Source organism: Oncorhynchus keta, chromosome 14 (genome assembly GCF_023373465.1).
Source record: "Oncorhynchus keta strain PuntledgeMale-10-30-2019 chromosome 14, Oket_V2, whole genome shotgun sequence".
NCBI lineage: Eukaryota > Metazoa > Chordata > Actinopteri > Salmoniformes > Salmonidae > Oncorhynchus > Oncorhynchus keta.
In genome coordinates this window covers 22,738,667-22,761,136 of record NC_068434.1, presented here as the reverse complement: position 1 = coordinate 22,761,136, position 22,470 = coordinate 22,738,667, and the positions used below count along the sequence as shown (strand labels likewise).

Here is a 22,470-nt window from a genome sequence, read left to right as displayed (position 1 = left end):
GTTTCCTCCGACACATTGGTGCAGCTGGCTTCCGGGTTAAGCGAGTGAGCGGGTGTTAAGAAGCGTGGCTTGGCTGGTCATGTTTCGGAGGACGTATCACTTGACCTTTGCCTCTCCCGAGCCCGTTGGGGAGTTGCAGTAATGAGACAAGATTGTAATCACGAAATTGAGGAGAAAAAGGGGGGAAATTATTTTTACAAAAATGTATGTTTACAAATTAATAAAAAATGAAATCAATATGTATTCAACCCCTTTGTTACGGCAAGCCTAAATAAGTTCAGCTGTAAATATTTGCTTAACAAGTCACATAATAAGTTGCATGGACTCCCTCTGTGTACAATAATGGTGTTTAACATGATTTTTTTTTATGACTAACTCATCTCTGTACCCCATACATACAATTAACTGTAAACAGTGAATTTAAAACACAGATTCAACCACAAAGACCAGGGAGGTTTTCCAATGCCTGTCACGCCCTTATCTGTTTCACCTGTCCTTGTGCTTGTGTCCACCCCCCTCCAGGTGTCGCCCATTTCCCCCATTATCCCCTGGGTACTTATACCTGTGTTCTCTGTTTGTCTGTTGCCTGTTCATTTTGTTTCATCAAGCCTACCAGTGGTTTTCCCTCTGTTTCTGTTTTTCCCGGTTTTGACCTTTTCTGCCCGCCCTGACCCTGAGCCTGCCTGATGTCCTGTATCGTTGCCCCACTACTCTGGATTACCGACCTCTGCCTGACCTGACCCTGAGCCTGCCTGCCGTCCTGTACCTTTGCCCCAATACTCTGCCTTGGCCTGTCATTTGCCTGCCCCTGTTGCTGTAATAAACATTGTTACTTCAACACAATCTGCATTTGGGTCTTACCTGAAACGTGACAGTACGAACTGGCCATGACTGACCCCGCAGACTTGGACCAGCCATCTCCTCCCAAGGAGCCACCATTGGTAGGCACAAGGAGTTGCTTCCCGGTCTGATGGAGGGGTTCCAGGTCATGGCTGATCATCACGACCAAGCATTGGACATTTTAAAGGAGAAAGTCTGTGGGTTGCCTACTAGGCAGCCTACCACAACAATAACCTCTCAGCCCCTCAGTAACCCGGATGGTCGCTGCGGCGTCACCCCGGTTTCCCGGGAACCCCGCTTACCTCCCCCGGAGCGTTTCGATGGTGAATCGGGCACCTGTCTATCTCGCTCAGTGTTCCCTCGTCATGGAGCTGCAGCCTTCCTCCTTCCCCTCGGACCGCTCTAAGATAGCGTACCTCATCACGCTGATGTTCAGGAGGGCTCTCGCCCTGGATTATTGACCGCTGCATGCCCCTGTTGCTGTAATAAACATTGTTACTTCAACACAATCTGCATTTGGGTTTTACCTGAAACGTGATAATGCCTCTCAAAGAAAGGCACCTATTGGTACATGGGTAAAAATAAATAAAAACAGACATTGAATATCCCTTTGAGCATGGTGAAGTTATTAATGACACTTTGGATGGTGTATCAATACACCCAGTCACAACAAAGATATGCAGGCATCTTTCCTAACTCAGTTGCCGGAGAGAAAATAAACCGCTCAGGTATTTCACCATAAGTGCCAATAGTGACTTTAAAACAGTTACAGAGTTGAATGGCTGTGATAAAAGAACTGAGGATGGATCAACTTCATTGTAGTTACTACACAATACTAAGCTAAATGACAGAGTGAAAAGAAGGAAGCATGTACAGATTTTTTTTTCTCCAAAACATGCATCCTGTTTGTCACGACTTCTACCGAAGTCGGTTCCTCTCCTTGTTCGGGCGGCGTTCGGTGGTCAACGTCACCGGTCTTCTTGCCATCGCCAATCCACTTTTCATTTTCCATTTGTTTTGTCTTGTTTTCCTGCACACCTGTTTTACATCTCTTCATCATTTCTATGTGTATTTAGCCCTCTGTTCCCTCCATGTTTGTGTGGGGTATTGTTTATTTTGTCAAGGTTGGCACGCTTCCGGCTGGTTTGCGCTGGGTTTTGTTTTATGCCTGTGCTTTGTGGCAGCCGGTACTTTGTACTTGGGTTTTGTACTTTGTGCTGCCTCACTTGTTCCTTGGGCATTTGTTTTGTGACGCGGTTGCGTTCTGTATTATAATTGCCTAAGTAAAGTGCTTTGTCCACTCATCTCTGCTCTCCTGCGCCTGACTTCCATGCACCAGCTACACCCACCAATGACAGTTTGCAATAAGGCACTAAAGTAAAACTGCAAAAAAAGGGGCAAAAAAATAAACTTTGTCCTGAATACAAAGTGTTATGTTTGGGGCAAATCCAGTACAACACATCACTGTGTACCACACTATCGTATTTTCAAACATGGCGATGGCTGCATCGTGTTATGGGTATTCATGTCATCGGTATGGACTAGGGAGTTTTTGAGGATAAAAATAAACAGAGTAAAACTAAGCACAGGCAAAATCCTAGAGGAAAACCTGGTTCAGTCTGCTAACCAACAGACACTGGAAGACAGTATTCTACTTTCTGTAGGACAGTATTGTAAAACACAAGGCCAAATATACACTGGAGTTCGTCACCAAGACGACATTGAATGTTCCTGAGTGGCCTAGATACAGTTTGACTTAAATCGGCTTGAAAATATGTCAAGACTTGAAAATGGCTGTCTAGCAATGGTCAACAACATATTTTACAGACCTTAAAGAATATTGTACAATCCAAGTGTGTAAAGCTCTTAGAGACTTACCCAGAAAGACAGCTGTAATCGCTGCCCAAGGTGATTCTAACATGTATTTGTCACGCCTACTCCCGTACCCCCGCTCCAGCGCTCGACGTCGCCGGTCTACTAACCATCGGCCCTGGGTATCATCACTACGCACACCTGCTCCCCATCATTATGCACACCTGGACTTCATCGCCCTGATTGCTCTCCTTTGATTTAGCCCTCTGTAGCCTAAGTCATCAGGCAGTATTGGTTTTTGTTCGCATTCTGTACTCATCTCTTGTCTTGTTTATCTTCATGATTCTTATTATTAAACTCACCGTCTGCATCTGCTTCTTGACTCCCAGCGTATACGTTACAGAATATTGCCTCCACAAGAAAATAGAAGCAGCAGCAGAAGGACATCTCCCAGACAGTCGACGAACAAGGACAACCCGCCAACCCCAGGATCAGCTGGCACAACTGGGTATGGCTAAGGATAAGGTCTTCCGCATTCTCTACTGCCTTGACAGAGAGAGAAGAGAATTCAACTACAAGCGGGGGTCCTCCTACCACAAGTCATCCCAGCAAGGCAGTCCCCCAGCCTATCCAGCCGTCTGCCCACTTCAGCGATGCCCGACTCTCCTTCAAATGCTGTGGTATCCTACTCCAATGCTCCCTCTATTTTGCCAAACAGACTGGAGCCCCCACCACCGAGAGGTCCAAGGTTCCCATGGTCATTTCCCTGCTAACTGGGCTGGCGTTGGAGTGGGCTATGGCCATCTGGGAGAGAGGAAGAGCTGGGTTCCTACTAGAGGTTCATTTCTCTATTCAGGGCAGTCTTTGACTATCCATCAGAGGGCAGAGAGAGAGGTGAGCGACTACCTCAACTTCGGCAGGATGCCCAGAATGCTGCGGAGTATGCCCTCACCTTCCAAACCGTGGCAGTCTCCAGCGGACAGAGCTGGTGTGCTGGGACGATAACCTTTCTTGGACGCGCTCATAGGAATGGCCATCAGTCTGGACACCCTTCTTTGGGAGTGCTGGCACCTCCCTCACCTCTCGCCTTCCTCCTTTGGCCCCTCCTTTTGCCATCCTGAGCCAGAGCCTGAAGCCATGGAGGTAGGGGCCACACACCTCTCAATGGCAGAGTGGCGTTGCCGAAGATGGCTGGGGCTGTGTTCCAATTGCGGCCAGGAGGGGCATCAGCTTCAGCGGTGTCCTGGGGCGTCCTAACCCGGGGTTCCCCAGGGACAGAGGGACAGAGGGACGGCCCCGTGATCATCCATCTCCCGTGGTAGGCGTAAGTATTCCATCATCGCTTTCCACCAAACCCTTCCTGGTTTCCATTTCACTGGCTGGCTGTCCCTCATGTATTGTCTTTACAGCTCTGGAGAGGGAACACACATCTGCTACCTGTCCTCTGGAGCACACCTACCTTCCCACAGAGGTAAGGGATCGGCTGTTGACATGGGCGCACATATCCCTTGCCCACTGGATACCCAGGCATCAACCACACCATTCAATCCATCTCCGCTAAGTACTGGTGGCCCACCTTGGTGCAGGACGTTGCCCGCTACGTCAACTCCTCCTCCATATGTGCCCAAACCAAATCTTCCCGGCACGCTCCATCAGGGACACTCCTTCCCATGCTTCAGCATCCTTGGTCCCATCTGTCCATAGATTTAGTTACTGATCTTCCCCTGTCGGATGGTTTCACCAATGTTATGGTTGTTGTGGACAGATTCTCAATATCTTGACGTCTTATCCCTCTCTCTGGTCTCCCTACTGCTCCCCAGGTTGCTGAGGCACTGTTTCAGCAGGTCTTCTGACACTATGGCCTTCTGAAGGACATAATTTCCAACTGTGGCTCCCAATTCATGTCGAGGGTATGGAGAGCCTTCATGGAGAAGCTGGGGGCAATGGCCAGCCTCACATCCGGGTACCGGCCTAAGTCCAACAGGCAGGTGGAGAGGACCAACCAGGAGCTGGGTAGGTTCCTTAGAAGTCACTGTCAGGACCGGCAGGGGGAGTGGGCCCATTTCCTTCCCTGGTCGGAGTTCTCCCAGAACTCACTTCGTCACTCCTCCACCGGGTTGACTCCCTTCCAGTGCATCCTGGGGTGTCAGCCGGCATTGGCCCCGTGGAGACAGACCGAGGCCCCCTGCGGTGGATGAGGGGTTCCGGCACACAGAGGAGGTTTGGACCGCTACCGCAGTGAGGTTCCCGTGTTCCATCCTGGTGATCGCGTCTGGCTCTCCACCAAGAACCTCCCGCTTCGCCTGCCCTGCTGGAAGCTGTGTGGCCTTTCAAAGTCCTCCGGAGGGTCAGTGAGATAACATACTGAGTACAACTCCCCATCAACTACCGGATCGCACCCTCATTTCATGTTTCCCTCAGGCCAGTGGTTCCTGGTCTCCTGGCTGGTGTCGTTCCTCACAACACCCCTCTGCCTCCCTGGACATCGTTGGGACCTCTGCCTATGCCGACAGGTCCCTCCTGGACTGCCGACGTTGTGGGGGTCGGCTCCAGTACCTGATGGACTGGGAGGGGTACGGTCCCGAGGAGCACTGTTGGGTCCCGCCTGGGATTTCCATCTCCACCGTCCGGACCAGCCCGCTCCTCACCGTCAATAAATGTGCAAACCCTTCTAAAATTATGTTTTCACTTCGTCATTATGGGGCATTGTCAAGTGTTAGTTGTGTATAGGTGAGAACGGAGTCAGGTGCAGGACACTGAACTGAGTAAAAATAACAAACTTTACTCTGGAAAATAATCAGGAGAAATAAATCCACGCAGGGATCACAATCCCTAACACAAAAGACTAACATCAACCAGGAACAATCACACACAAAACATAATGGGAACCAGAGGGTTAAATAGGGAAATAATAATAACTTAATGGGAACCAGGTGTGTACACTCAAGACATAACAAATGGAAAACAGAAACATGGATCGGTGGAAGCTAGAAAGCCTGTGACGATGAGCGCCGAACGCCGCCCCGAACAAGGAGAGGCACCAATTTCGGCGGAAGTCGTGACAGGCATTGTGTGTAGATGGGTGAAAAAATAAATAATTTTGAATTTAGATATTAACACAACAAAATGTGAAATAAGTCAAGGAGTATGAAAACTTTCTTGAGGCACTGTATGTATTAAGTCAATAAAGGTAAAAGAAGGAGGGTTGCACCTCTCTTTTCAAATGCAAGTTTTGATTATTTTTAGTCAATACAGAGGCTTCCCCATAGATAGCTTAACAATGTGATCTGGCTAAAGGTCAAGGGGAAAAAACACTCATGAAATATTCTGTTTGTTAAAGAGGGCATCCTGTTTGGCAGATAGAATAATCTAATTAAAATGAATTACTCTATGAATAATGTATGAGAGGATGACTTTTAAGTGCTGAATGAGGATCCCTTGGGAACGAGTCAACACCAAAAGGGAAAAACGGGGACAAATGCAGAAAATGTCAACGTTTTGACAGTGAAAGAAAGAAGTGCATGGGGTCTGAAAGTGCAAGGAGTTTAGTTCCTTCAGGTTGAGGGGAAACATCTACTAGAGAAGAGGGAATAGTGGGAATGAAGGGGTTTCAGACTGGTTATACAGTATGAAGAGTCAAGGAAAACATATTGGCCTACTGCCACTATACCTGGCAGTCCAACCACGGGCCATGAATTGAGGAACAAACTACATGTGTGAGAAGTACTGTATTCAGCCACTCTTGGAGGATAATTGAAGTTGAATGGTAATGCTTTGTTATTTCTTAAAACAGTTTAGCATTACAGCCTTCATCAGGGCTCTGCCATGCTTCAATGTCCTTTAAATCAAAAAGACATATCTCCTTATATGTTTCAGAGCAGTGAGAACCAAGACTCTCCTGCTTCGAGGGCTATAATCCAGGCAGCAGAGGAGGGAATGACGATCCTGTGCAAAATAAAAGATACATTGTTCTCTATACAGTCTTCAAGGCGTATTTTTAATTTTTTAAATGTACATGTCTGTCTCGGAGTTGGCAAATATTGTACCGGAACACTGTCAAATAGAAAATGCTACTATTTGGGGTCTGTAGTTCTGATTTGTTTATTTTGTTAAGGTAACTAAACTCTAAGAGTTGTCCATGTCAAATTTGGATTGAGGAATTAACCATCCACACTGTAAAAAATGACCCACGGGCTTAGTAAATATGGCAAATAGCAACTCAGGAAATTATCTTTAATAATTCTGCTTTATTATAAATGCCAAACTGGTCCCAAAAATCCTGTTCACATGAGTAAAACATCATACTTGATAATGATGGCATTTAGATACAAAAAGTTATTTCAGGTAACCTTTGTGTTGTGTCTGCAAGTCTCTGGGCTGCCCCGGCCTATGTAACAAGAAATAAGATTAGTCCTTGTGAAAATCAGCTGGTGATATTGTTCAACTGTTCCAAGGCTGTTTAGTTGTGTTGATCTCTCTCTCTCTCTCTCATTTTTAAAAATCAATTCAAGGGGCTTTATTGGCATGGGAAACATGTTTACATTGCTCTCTCTCTCCCTCTCATGTCTCTCTCACTCTCTCTTTCTCTCTCTCAATTAAATGAAATTCAAAGGGCTGTATTGGCATGGGAAACATGTTTACATTGCCAAAGCAAGTGAGATAGATAATAAAAATAATAGATAATAAACTAAAGTTAAATAAACAATAAAAAATGTACAGTAAACCTTACACTCACAAATGTTTCAAATGTTATATTATGGCTATATACAGTGTTGTAACGATGTGCAAATAGTTAAACTACAAAAGGGACAATAAATAAACATAAATATGGGTTGTATTGACAATGGTGTTTGTTCTTGACTGGTTGCCCTTTTCTAGTGGCAACAGGTCACAAATCTTGCTGCTGTGATTGCACACTGTGGTATTTCACCCAGTAGATATGGGATTTGGATTTGTTTTAAAATTCTTTGTGGGTCTGTATAATCTTAGGGAAATATGTGTCTCTAATATGGTCATACGTTTAACAGGAGGTTAGGAAGTGCAGCTCAGTTTCCAGCTCATTTAGTGGGAAGTGTGCACATAGCCTGTCTTCTCTTGAGAGCCAGGTCTGTCTACGGTGACCTCTCTCAAAAGCAAGGCTATGTTCACTGAGTCTGTACATAATCAAAGCTTTCTTTAATTTTGGGCCAGTCACAGTTGTCAGGTGTTCTGCCACTGTGTGCTGTCTGTTTAGGGCCAAATAGAATTCTAGTTAGCTCTGTGTTTTTGTTAATTTTTCCAATGTGTCAAGTAATTATCTTTTTGTTTTCTCATGATTTGGTTGGATCTAATTGTGTTGCTGTCCTGGAGCTCTGTGGGGTCTGTTTGTGTTTGTGAGCAGGGCCCCAGCACCAGCTTGCTCAGGGCTTTTCTCTAGGTTAATCTCTCAGTAGGTGATGGCTTTGTTATGGAAGGTTTGGTAATCGCTTCTTTTTAGGTGGTTGTAGAATTGAGCGTCTCATTTCTGGATTTTTATCATTAGCAGGTATCGGCCTAATTCTGCTCTGCATGCATTATTTTGAGTTTGACGTTGTACACGGTGGCTATTTTTGCAGAATTCTCAATTTGTGTTTGTCCCACTTTGTGAATTCTTGGTTGGTGAGCAGACCCCAGACCTCACAATCATGAAGGGCAACGGGTTCTTTGACTGATTCAAGTACTTTTAGCCAGATCCTAATTGGTAGGTCGAATTTTATGTTCCTTTTGATGGCGTAGAAGGCCCTTCTTGCCTTGTCTCTCAAATCGTTCACAGCTTTGTGGAAGTTACCTGTGGCGATGATGTTTAGGCCGGGTTATGTTTCGTTTTTGTGTGCTCTGGGCAACGGTGTCTAGATGGAATTTGTATTTGTATCTCTCTCTCTCTCCCCCCTCACTCTCCTGTCACGTTCTCTTTCTTTCTCCTGCTCTCTTTTTTCCCTCTTTCAGTCAGTTTCTCTCACACTTGTCCCCCTCCTTCTGTCCCTCTCTGCCTCCTCGGGGAGATCAATATCTCCTTATATGTTTCAAGACTCTCCTGCTATGAGGGCTATAATCCAGGCAGCAGAGGAGGGAATGACAATCCTGTGCGAAATAAAATATATATTGTAGCGACCCGCACAGACAGCTAGCTGTGTGTTATGTGTTAGGCTAGGAGGTGGTTGTGTTGTACTGACCAGTACCCGGTGTTCGCGGGGTCCGACATGTCAATCAACCTGCTATCTGCCAATCACGGGAATGCCTGGAATGTTCTGATGCCGGGCATCCTGGTGGTTGGCGGAGTGGCGTGGAGGGGGGTTGGGCAGGGGGGTGGAGCATTGGAAGTTAAGACCAGGTTCAGCCTTTGTTCTCTCTCTCTTACGTCTGGGCTTCACAAGAGAAGGTCACGATTGGCTTGTGGGTTATCTGTCATCTATTTGGCGTGTGCTACGGCCCAAACAGTAGCCTGTGTAAAGTTGGTTTAATAAACCGTCAATTCGCAAACTCAAGCCTCTGTCTGGACAATTGTTCATTTATGATCTAGTCAGGTCATTACAATATTGTTCTCTATACAGTCTTCAAGGCTGTATTCTTTTTTTTTTATGTACATGTCTGTCTCGGAGTTGGCAAATAGTGTACCTGAACACTGTCAAATAGAAAATGCTACTATTTGGGGTCTGTAGTTCTGATTTGTTTATTTTGTTAAGGTAACTAAACTCTTAAGAGTTGTCTATGTCATATTTGGATCGAGGAATTAACCATCCACACTGTAAAAAATGACCCACAGGCTTAGTAAATATTGCGAATGAAAATCATTGATTTTTACTTAAAATAATAGGTTTCTGGTTATACTTACATTTTTTAATATGGTACTTAATTTAAATGTGATGAAAAATACTAATTTGCAAATAAAATCCAAGGTAATATGCTGCTAAATTTGAACAAATATTTCTAAGATCTTTCTCCTTTGGAATGGCCATGCGGCAGGTAAGGACCAAATTATAACTTCGATTGTAGTTTGGATTTCTCTACACATATTGTCAACGAAATGTAAAAAATATTCGTTAAATAATATTCTTCAAGTACGAAAAGCCATTAGCTTGCTATATTGCCAGAGTACGTTATATATTTGCACGTTGATAAGCTAGCTAAGTTAGTTAACGGCCATGATGTCTGTATAGTTAGCAAGTGGTGGGCATGCTAACGTTACTAGTTAGTAAGTTAGTGCATTTACTCGCATCAGCGCTGTTTATAACTTTTGTCATTTTTGTGTAAGTTTTATATGAACCTAAATAGCTATGTAACATTAGCTACCTAGTTTACCCGAAAAATGTATTGTCAGCACACATTACAGTAGAACTGACCACATGTGCTCCTGCGAGGTAATGTTTGCCTGCTAGGCAAGCTAACGTTACCCAGGAAGAGACAGGTAGGAACAACACGTAGCTAGCTAACTACACATGTCATTGCAGAAACCTTGTTGTTCACGTATTCACAACATGTTCAAGGCAGCACTGCTAACGTTGACCTTATGCAGTAGTTATCTTGTCCATATCTAAGAGCCAAACTAGCTAAATGAAATAATTGGGCTGGCTAGTAATATAGATAACAAGCAGATCTTCCAAGTCAGTTTGGATTTCCGTTTTTTAGCTAACGTTCAAATATCGCTTTGACGTTAGTTAAGGGGCACACAGACCACCAGAGAATTCTTGCCAAAATGTACAAGATGTGAGGTCATAGTGCTAATCCCAAACTATCACCTAAACTTTATGCAGTTGTGAAGATCTGAAATTATTTGTAGTCAGGTGCAAGCTATCTGGATGTAACGTTACACTGAGGAGGCAAAGTGGAATTATACCCAGAATGCTTAAGGAGTAGGGTTTCATTTCAGATTGAAGTTTGAAGAAAACCTTTATTAAAAAAAAAGGTTTTGAAGTTGAACACTGTTGTTTCTTTTTGCATATTCCCTTCTATAGAAATAATATTTTTTTGTAAATTATCCCAAGTATATTGAGGTAACTATTTGCATCAGCTTTTTAAATATAGTTGTGAGTATATATATTTGAGTAGTAGGAACCCAATTTAAATACATTTTACTAACCTACCATAAGTAACTGAGAAAAACATTTGTAGATTAAACATAGAATTTAAAAAATATATTTTACCTTTATTTAACTAGGCAAGTCAGTTTAGAAAAAATTCAAATTTTCAATGACGGCCTAGGAACAGTGGGTTAACTGCCTGTTCAGGGGCAGAACGACAGATTTGTACCTTGTCAGCTCGGGGGTTGATGATCAATGGAAACAGTATGCACCTGAGCTAAATTTTGAATCTTACAGGAAAAGGTCTGAATACTTATAAGGTATTTCTGTTTTTTAGTTGTTTTACATATGCAAAAATGTCAAACCTATTTTCGCTTTGTAATAATGGGGACATTTTTTTTTATTTTATCCATTTTAGAGTAAGGCTGTAACTTAACAAAATGTCAAGGGATCTGAATACTTTCTGAATGCACTATAATCGAGCACAGACACCTAGACCTGGGGAGACCAGGAATGAGGGCAGTAATGTAATGTACTGTAATGACATCCTCCCTCTCCCACTGTAATGTGCTGTCAATTTCACTGCCTGCCTACCACAGGTACAAGCAATTGTAGAGGAATGAAGGCTGTTGATTTGTTGAATGAGGATTGACATGATGATGCAGGTTGGGTTGGACTTTAATAGGCTGAGAATGACAGGGTGAGCTTCCCTGTGACAACAATGTTTTATTGAAGTCTAGAGATTTCCATAATCTATCCCCCAGTTTAACTAAAATACATTTTTCCAAAAACATTTGCGTATTCTTATTTTAGTTAGCCATCAAAACTTTCCATCTTTCAAGAATGATCCAATGAGTGGCACATTTATTGTGTTCCCTTTAAGTCATAGGTAATGACAAACTCAATGTACCATCTATGCTTTGTTCAAACTCAGCAAAGTGTTTGTGTTTGGAGAATCTCTGTAAATGGAGTGTTCAACATCAGTTTAGGAGTCAGGCAGTACACCTACAGTAGCTAACCACCTGTATAATTCATGGGGGTGGGCTGGATGAATAGCTTGTTTTTACAGCAGACTGCCTCGGGCCAAGGCTACTCACACCATTAAACAACACAGTTTCACACACTGAAAATCAAAGAAACGCACACACATACACATTACAAATCAAAGCACACTGGGAGGGAAGGAAAACAGAGCAGGAAATCTCACTCCATTTTTAGCACCCCCAACAATAAGGCTGCTTGTGCTGAAATGCTGAAAGGCTGAAAAGCCTTGGACAAAGTGGTTATTTTTTTGGAGTCAAACACTTATTAAGTATGATGGGAAAAAACATTCAGGGTAAAAACATTCAGGTAACACTTGCTCCTCCAAACCTTCCCCTTATATCTACATCATATTTGATGATTCAACCTGAAATAGCTAATAAAAACAGTTTTGAATTGTTAACGAGCTGCGTAATGCTCTTATTTGGTGGCACCTTCTACTCCCCTCCCATTATTCTATATAAAACAACAGTTATATGTGGAGGTCACAGGATGTTGGTGGCATCTTAATTGGGGAGGACGGACTCGTGGTAATGGCTGGAGCGGAATTGTTGGAATTGTATCAAATACATCAACCATGTGTTTGATGCCTTTCCATTTGCCAACCTCCCCTCAGCAGCCTCCACTGGTGGAGTTATTGAAGTTGATGAAAGGTCATCAAGCTCTATGTATAACGAAAACTTATTTTCCAAGATGTTGATTTCATTTTTGTTATCCACATGGCCAAGCTGGTCAATGTGGAGGGTCCAGCTGGTCTCAGTGGTTAATCGGTGTAATGTGGAAGAATGACCTGTAAATTAGCTATGTGGGCTGAATATGTTAATGGTTGACCCTTACTTAATGGGAAAGTCTTGTTAATCATGCAGAACCAATGAAAATGACTCATGGTTAACCAGAAGATTAATGGCACAGACTTTTTCATCATGCTGTCTCACCAGTCTCCAACTGTGTGTGTATACAGTATATTTGTGAGTGGACCTGGCTCATATAGGTACACACACACACTCCCACATTCACTCACTCACTCACGCACAAATGTAACAGTATAATTTTAAACCGTCCCCTCGCCGGGCACGAACCAGGGACCTTCTGCACACAACGACAACAGTCACCCTCGAAGCATCGTTACCCATCGCTCCACAAAAGCCGCAGCCCTTGCAGAGCAAGGGGAACTACTATTTCAAGGTCTCAGAGCAAGTGACGTAACCGATTGAAACGCTATTTAGCGCACACCGCTAACTAAGCTAGCCGTTTCACATCCGTTACACTCACCCCCCTTTTGACCTTCCTCCTTTTTCCGCAGCAACCAGTAATCCGGGTCAACAGCATCAATGTAACAGTATACTTTTTAAACCGTCCCCTCGCCCATAAACGGGCGTGAACCAGGGACCCTCTGCACACATCAACAACAGTCATCCACGAAGCATCGTTACTCATCGCTCCACAAGAGCCGCGGCCCTTGCAGAGCAAGGGGAACTACTACTTCAAGGTCTCAGAGCAAGTGACGCAACCGATTGAAACGCTATTTAGCGCACACCGCTAACTAAGCTAGCCGTTTCACATCCGTTACACTAACACACATTCTACTTGATACACTGACGAAACATGCAGCTGATTTAGTTTCCATCAGCTATTAAAGACACAAAATGCTGCAAGAAAACCATTCCCAGAGGAGGTTCCGTAGAAGTATATCAAAAGCTATATTCATACTAGTGTTACATGGCTATATGCAGCACTAGTATGACTAGTATATGACTAGACTTGTACACAGAGTGTACAAAACATTATGAACATAACATAGACTGCTCTTTCCATGACATAGGTAAATACAGGTGAAAGCTATGATCCCTTATAGATGTCACTTGTTAAATCCACTTCAATCAGCTTAGATGAGTGTACAAAACATTAGGGACATCTTCCTAATATTGAGGTGCCTTTGAACAGGATATGGTTGTACAGTAGGCGCACCAGTTTGTTTCAAGAACTGCAACGCTGCTGGGTTTTTCACACTCAACAGTTTCTCCTGTGTATCAAGAATGATCTGAGTAGGACATCCAGCCAACTTGACATAACTGTGGGTAGCACTGGAGGTAACATGGGCCAGCATCCCTGTGGAATGCTTTTGACACCTTGTGGAGTCCATGCCCCAATGAATTGAGGCTGTTTTGAGGGATAAAAGGGGTGTATCTCAATATTAGGAAGGTGTCCCTAATGTTTTGCACATTCAGTGTAGGTTAGTGCAAAGGATGGGCTTCAATCCTAATTCTGTGTTGTGGATCAGAACCATATGTACTGTCGGCTCTGACATGAATAGAGCATATAGAGCACTGTCTAATTCTATTCATTCTATTCTCTGTTATGGACAGGGTTGGGTAATTGAAGACACTCCTGATCGGTAAAGCTTTACATAATGGCACTAGTGCAAACGTTTGAATTGAGAGCCTCCATGATTTGAGAGCCTCCATCAAGAAACTGCTGATAATTGTAATGGTTTGCAAGCATATGTATGCAGGATTGGGTTATTTCTTTCTGCCCTGCATCCGTATCTGCTGAGCATCTATCCTCTCCTTGTCTCTCTCTCTCTTCCTGACCAGCTCTATCTTTCAGATGGCATATCTCCTCTTCTCCCCTCAGTTACCTCTCGGTGTCTGTTTATTTATCTCAGTATCAGGTATATCACCATTCTATCTGTAACTCCTCTCTTCTCTCTCAGGTATATCACCATCATGTCTCTCTCCTCTCTTCTCTCTCAAGTATATCACCATCATGTCTCTCTCCTCTCTTCTCTCTCAAGTATATCACCATCATGTCTCTCTCCTCTCTTCTCTCTCAAGTATATCACCATCCTGTCTCTCTTAAGTATATCACCATCATGTCTCTCTCCTCTCTTCTCTCTCAAGTATATCACCATCATGTCTCTCTCCTCTCTTCTCTCTCAAGTATATCACCATCATGTCTCTCTCCTCTCTTCTCTCTCAAGTATATCACCATCATGTCTCTCTCCTCTCTCAAGTATATCACCATCATGTCTCTCTCCTCTCTTCTCTCTCAGGTATATCACCATCATGTCTCTCTCCTCTCTTCTCTCTCAAGTATATCACCATCATGTCTCTCTCCTCTCTTCTCTCTCAAGTATATCACCATCCTGTCTCTCTTAAGTATATCACCATCATGTCTCAGTCCTCTCTTCTCTCTCAAGTATATCACCATCATGTCTCTCTCCTCTCTTCTCTCTCAAGTATATCACCATCATGTCTCTCTCCTCTCTTCTCTCTCAAGTATATCACCATCATGTCTCTCTCCTCTCTTCTCTCTCAGGTATATCACCATCATGTCTCTCTCCTCTCTTCTCTCTCAAGTATATCACCATCATGTCTCTCTCCTCTCTTCTCTCTCAGGTATATCACTATCATGTCTCTCTCCTCTCTTCTCTCTCAGGTATATCACCATCATGTCTCTCTCCTCTTCTCTCTCAGGTATATCACCATCATGTCTCTCTCCTCTCTTCTCTCTCAAGTATATCACCATCATGTCTCTCTCCTCTCTTCTCTCTCAGGTATATCACCATCATTTCTCTCTCTTCTCTTCTCTCTCAGGTATATCACCATCCTGTCCGTCTGTCTGTCTCTCCTCTCTCTCAGGCATATCACAATCCTGTGTGTCTCTTCTCTCTCAGGTATATCTCCAACATGTCTGTATGTTTGTCTCTCCTCTCGTCTTTCTCAGGTCTGTCTATCTGTCTGTCTGTCCTTTCTCTCAGGTATATCTCCATCCTGTCTGTTTCTCCTCTCTCTCAGGTATATCCCCATCCTGTCTGCCTCATCCTTCTCAGGTATATCTCCACCCTGACTGTCTGTCTCTGCTCTCCTCTCTCCCAGGTGTCAGATGATTCGTCAGACTCTCCAGAGTCGGGGCCAATGTCCTGTATGGAGCCCTTCCTGGTCCGGAGGCTGTCATGTCGCACTGTCCAGCTGCCTCCTCTGGCCTTCAGGCAGGCTGAGCAGTACTACTGCAACCACAAACCTGAACCAGACACTATCACAGTCCCACCGCGACCGACCACACTGCCCCTACGCACCCCTCCACTTATCGCCATCACCTCAGCCGACACCAGCAGGTGAGGTGTGTGTATGTATGTGTGTGTGTTGACTTGCTAGTTTTGTACAAATTAAATTACCATAAGGGATGTTTAGACTGTCAGGCAGTCTGGAAAGAGTGCTTTCTTTTTGAATGAGCTACAATTATACAAATGTATCCCTTCATTTTCTGTGTATATTTGGCACTTATTGAAGTGAACTCTGACTCACTTGTCTAATGAAGTCTGACTCATCCGTGTATTTCTAGCATTGTAATTGACTGATTTCAACATACAGATCTGGGAAATATTTTGTCTCCATTTCTTCTGAAAAGGAATGATTTAACTAAACAAAACAACTCGATAGTAACAAACAAGGCACCATCTTGCAAATCAACATAATTTCACAGAATTGTGTTTTTTACGCTATTTTGGCCCTTTGGTGGAGCAGAGGTTTCAACAGGTAGTAGAGTGCAGTCATTCAACCAAAACCCCTTGAGGCACCAGTCCAAAATATGACAAACTTTCAGTATGTCATATACAGCCTCCCTAGATCCTATAAGAAAGCCACTTGGGGAACACTGTCATAATACAGGCTAACATGCTGACCAGACCGGACACGTCGCGTATGCGAGTGCCACAAAGTAAATTTAGAAATCCATGTTATTCAATTATTGCACCCACACTGCTCATGCGCGCCAACGAGCGTCTGCGATGCCAAGGGCTAAAATAGAACTCCTTTCTATTTCTGATGCAGATTGCACTGAAAGTCCTGCATCTCCCATCTCCTCATTGGTTTATAGAAGCAGGCCAAATCCTCATTGGTTAAACCCACGTGGGTGATTGAAAGACGAACTGTTTTGCTGGTCGTCGTGGTAATACTATGAAAGTTTAGATGCCGATCACCATATAAGTTCAAAGATGAAAAAGCCTGGAAGGACGAGAGATGACTAAAAACGATTCGGTTGGCCGTTTTATGTATGGATCAATTGTCGGGGTAGAGGACCTTGTGAATTTCAGGTAAAATAACAACCTAATGTTTATATCCCAGGACAAATTAGCTAGCAACAGCAAACTAGCTAAATAGAACAAATTAGCTAGCAAGTGCAAGCTAACTAGCTAAATTGCCATACATGTTTAATGCTTTTCGACCTGTCCCCAAATTAATGTCATTGGTTCAACGTTTGTTTTGATATTTTAACCGGCGTGTCGTGATCGCGTTTGGTGTAGGGTGACAATTTTTTTTTATGCACTATGGCGCACTCAGGATTGTATGGGATTCAAAGCACACGGCCATCACCACCATACTATCAAACAGTCTAAACAAAGTTAGAGCAGGGTATTAAGAAAGGTTTGGGGAAGCTAAGCCCTCTGCAGTCTGCAGTGCACAACGTACAGTACCATCTGCTATGAGGTTAGTTGAGAGTTGCCAGAGCTTCACAAGGTGAGAGATTTGCTTTCACAAGTAGCCCATGTCTGAGAAAAATTCTCAGGGACCACAAATTGTAAGGGGAAAAACAGTAGCTCATTGTAGCCCGACATCCCATAGGTGATGTGTAAGTAAGGGGAAAAAACAAACCTAAAGTACAGCCAAAAGAATATCAACAAAAAAGACCCCCCAGCTCCTGCAGATGAAAGTAATCCCCAGTGCATCTGAGAACACATCAAGTTTGGCAGGTGCTCTGTGGCCAGGCAATGTGTTTGTAATATGAGACAAAGAGAAGATGTAGGACCATGTAATTAGAATTCATAAAATGGACAGTGTCCTTGGGATTTAGAACGCCTCACTCCACTGATCATGAAGATTTGCATTGGAGAGCAGTGTCTTCTTCATCAACAACAAGCTACGTACATACATTACACCGTCCAATGGCTTGACACAATGGTTCTCCATCCGAACCAGCGCCTGTCATGTCACGTTCTTCCTCTGCTGAAGACAATGGTGTTGTTTGTACCAATGTTCCAGCATGTCAAAATGCATTCATACAGATAGATACTATATAATGTTGTGGTATACTGTAGAATACTATAGTAAAAACAACATTGTTATCCACAACAACAAAATAACACAGTCCTAAATACTACAGTAATGTCTGGAAAAACACTACAGTCCACAGAAACACAACACATTTTAAACTATAGTAAATACTACAGTATTCCATTTGCATATACCCTGCCCATTCCCCTCCCCCATATCGTAATTTTTTCCACCCATAAGTGAGAATGGGTATTGTGTTCCGTACAGGTTATAGAAGAGTGCAGAAACTCTGAACTATCCTTTCAGACCTCAGTCCTACCGACCGACCGACCGATAGATAGATAGATAGATAGATAGATAGATAGATAGATAGATAGATAGATATTTTTAAGATTAGATTATGTTGTGAGGTCATCATATATTTTTTCAAGAATTTATTAATATACGTGAGTAAGGCAAAGCCCTTTGTAATATAATTATTAATTGCTATGCCTTCTATACACTTCGCTATGGACAACATGGGAGAAAATGATTGGGAATTCTAACAAAGACCATACTGTACAACGTCTTAGCTCAGTTTAAGGCTTGGTTCATTTATAGTAAAAGGGCTTTTATGTACTCTGCGCCATCATCTTGGAACGCCTTACAAAATAGTTTTAAACTGGAAGAACCTGTCCCGATATCACTGATGAATGATCTTGAGACTGATTCCCTGGCCTGTCAATGTTTTTAATTAGCTGTTTTTGATTTTTTGCAGTGTTAATCTGCAAAATTGTAATTATTCGCCTACCTCCTCATGCTTTTTGCACACAATGTATATAGACTATTTTTTCCCCTACTGTGTTATTGACTTGTTAACTGTTTACTCTATGTGTAACTCTGTGTTGTCTGTTCACACTGCTATGCTTTCTCTTGGCCAGGTCGCAGTTGTAAATGAGAACTTGTTCTCAACTAGCCTACCTGGTTAAATAAAGGTGAAAAAATATATTTAAAAAAATACTCTTGTGAATTCTATGGTTTTTACTAGATTACTTGTTTTTCATGTTGTTTGTCTGTAATTTTTGTAATGACTTGGTGCTGCCTATCTTGGCCAGGACGCTCTTGAGAAAGAGATTTTAAATCTCAATGAGCCCTTCCTGGTTAAATAAAGGTTAAATAAAATAAAGATCGTCAGGGTTGAAGAAAACTGGAAGGCAGACAACTTACTGCTTCCAAGTTCAAGTTAAGGGTCATCTGAACAATGAAAGAGTGAAGTTTCTGAACTGGGATAGGTTACAGCTAGCCTACCATACCAGGACTGGAAAAATAAAAAGAAGTGGAGGAAGGAACCGGTCACTTCAGGGGAGATGGATAGACAAGATTGGGACAGATGGAGTCAGATCAAACACTTTTTATAGTGCCTTCAGAAAGTATTCACACACCTTGACTTTTTCCACATTTTGTTATGATACAGCCTGAATTAAAAATGTATTAAATTGAGATTTTCTGTCACTGATCTACACACAATACCCCATAACGTTAAAGCGGAACTATGTGTCTCGAAATGTTTACAAATGTATTAAAATGAAAAACTAAAATGTCTTGAGTGAATAAGTATTCAACCCTTTTGTTATGGCAAGCCTAAATAAGTTCAGGAGTACAACTGTGCTTAACAAGTCACATTAATTGCATTGACTCCCTCTGTGTGCAATAAGAGTGTTTAACATTATTTTTTAACTATCCCATCTCTGTACCAAACACATACAGTTGAAGTCAGAAGTTTATATACATTTTAGCCAAATACATTTAAACTCAGTTTTTCACAATTCCTGACATATAATCAGAGTAAAGATTCCCTGTCTTAGGTCAGTTAGGATCACCACTTTATTTTAAGAATGTGAAATGTCAGAATAATAGTAGAGAATTATGTATTTCAGCTTATTTCTTTCATCACATTCCCAGTGAGTCAGATGTTTCCATACTCTGAATTAGTATTTGATAGCATTGCCTTTAAATTGTTTAACTTGGGTCAAACGTTTTGCATAGCCGTCCACAAGCTTCCCACAATAAGTTGGGTGAACTTTGGCCCATTCCTCCTGACAGAGCTGGTGTAACTGAGTCAGGTTTGTAGGCCTCCTTGCTCGCACATGCTTTTTCGGTCCTGCCCACTAATGTTCTATGGGATTGAGGTCAGGGCTTTGTGATGGCCACTCCAATACCTTGACTTTGTTGTCCTTAAGCCATTTTTCCACAACTTTGAAAGTATGCTTGGGGTCATTGTCCATTTGGAAGACCCATTTGCGACCAAGTTTTAACTTCCTGACTGATGTCATTTTTCTACCTCATGATGCCATCTATTTTATGAAGTGCACCAGTCCTTTTTGCAGCAAAGCACCCCGACAACATGAAGCTGCCACCCCTGTGCTTCACTGTTGGGATGGTGTTCTTCGGCTTGCAAGCATCCCCCTTTTTCCTCCAAACATAACGATGGTCATTATGGCCAAACCGTTCAATTTTTGTTTCATCAGACCAGAGGACATTTCTCCAAAAGTACGATCTTTGTCCCCATGTGCAGTAGCAAACCGCAGTCTGGCTTTTTTATGTCGGTTTTGAAGCAGTGGCTTCTTCCTTGCTGAGCGGCCTTTCAGGTTATGTCGATTATAGGACTCGTTTTACTTTGCATATAAATACTTTTGTACCGGTTTCCTCCAGCATCTTCAAAAGGTCCTTTGCTTTTGGAATTTATATGCATTTTGTGCACCAAAATACGTTAATCTCTAGGAGACAGAACGCGTCTCCTTCCTGAGCGGTATGACAGCTGAGTGGTCCCATGGTGTTTATACTTGCGTACTATTGTTTGTACAGATGAACGTGGTACATTCAGGCATTTGGAAATTGCTCCCAAGGATGAACCAGACTTGTGAAGGTCTACAATCTGAGGTCTTGGCTGATTTATTTTGATTTTCCCATGATGTCAAGCAAAGAGGCACTGAGTTTGAAGGTAGGCCTTAAAATACATCCACAGGTACACCTCCAATTGACTCAAATTATGTCAATTAGCCTATCAGAAGATTCTAAACCATTACATAATTTCTGGAATTTTCCAAGCTGTTTAAAGGCACAGTCAATTTAGTGTATGTAATCTTCTGACCCACTGGAATTGTGATACAGTGAATTGTAAGTGAAATAATCTATAAACAATTGTTGGAAAAATGACTTGTGTCATGCACAAAGTAATGTCCTAACCGACTTGCCAAAACTGGTTTGTTAACAAGAAATTTGTTAAGTGGTTGAAAAACAAGTTTTAATGACTCCAACCTAAATGTATGTAAACTTCCGACTGCAACTGTAGACACAACAGTAGGTAGGATGGGGAGAAGTCTGTCCATAATAAAGCGCTGCTTTATGACAATTATATCCATTTCAATCCCACTTTGTAACACAACAAAAAGTGGAAAAAGGTGTGTGAATACTTCCTGAAGGCACTGTATAGGGGAGTGTTCTTTTCTCTTTGGCCCATTGTTATACCCCTCTCCTCAACAACAATGTGTGCAAAGCAACCACTGCTCTGTCAAGAGCCTATTTCTGAGGATATTGCATTCATGCTCCTTGCATTGAAGAAATTGAAGTCCCCTGCCAGTTAGTTTGCAATGTAGTGGGCTCGAACCAAGCAGTGGGAGAGGAGGAAGAAGAACGCACTGCGATTTGACCAAAAGTCCTCTCTTGGGTTTAAAGGAAATAAAGAACAAAGAAATGGAAAATTGAAAATGTGCCTAAAGCAATTCATGGTGGCGAACTGCCTGTAGTGGTAGAAGGAGCTGGATGGTCATGCTTTCTCCTCTCTGGAGACGAGTCCGAATCACAATCTAGGTCCCATCCACTCCGTGTGGAGGAATGACACTGGACACCTCAAATGTGAAACTGAATGAAACTAATTTAATTTGTCTGCCCTAAAAAATACAACCATATTTAAAAAGATTAAGTTTATGGCATTAACCATCTGTATTAGTGTTTACTTGTTTTGGTGGGAAATTACATAATCCTCATCTAAGTTTGAATACATTTTGTTTGTACTGTCTGCATTTAAAATAAGTGAAGAATAAAATACTTTATCTTATTACTAGAGAAATCTATTGAATGTAGCATTATATTAGTTGCATTTAGGGTATCCTCCCCCAAAACTGCAATGCATACGTAGCAATATATTATTTTACACAATAAATATAGAAGACACATTTAGACACTCTTGTTGTGGTCATGGTTTTGATTCCATGAACAAGGATCAACGAGTGAACACTTTTTTTAACATTCTAATCTTAATATATGCCATTTAGCTGATGCTTTTATCCAAAGCGACTTACAGTCATTTGTGCATACATTCTACGTATGGGTGGTCACGGGAATCGAACCCACTACCCTGGCGTTACAAGCGCCATGCTCTACCAACTGAGCCACAGAAGGACCATCTTACTTTATTATATTATGATACATCCATACCGTAATTCCATTAACAAGGATCAGAGAAGCAAAATGTGGATTGATTCCCACTTTAGCCATAACATTACCTATCCCTCTGGACTGCATTTGTGTTGTGGTCAAAGGGAGGTGGCTAAGGTCTCATGTTTTATGTATGCTGTGACAGCTTTCCTATTCGATTGTTAACAAGGACTGCATATGGGGGATGAACAGTGAAATGCGGTTGTTTCGGC

General features: G+C 42.5%; 1 protein-coding gene across 1 annotated transcript in view; it reads left to right on the top strand.

Annotated features, from left to right (window-relative positions):
* LOC118392985 (cAMP-specific 3',5'-cyclic phosphodiesterase 4D) overlaps nt 1-18,875 on the top strand; it is an 80,545-nt gene extending 61,670 nt beyond the window's left edge. The window contains exon 3 of the mRNA XM_035785088.2: nt 15,608-18,875. Coding sequence (XP_035640981.1) covers nt 15,608-15,850 — 243 coding nt within the window. The 3' untranslated portion in view covers nt 15,851-18,875. The remainder of the gene's footprint in view (nt 1-15,607) is intronic.
* The last annotated feature ends 3,595 nt before the right edge of the window (nt 18,876-22,470 follow it).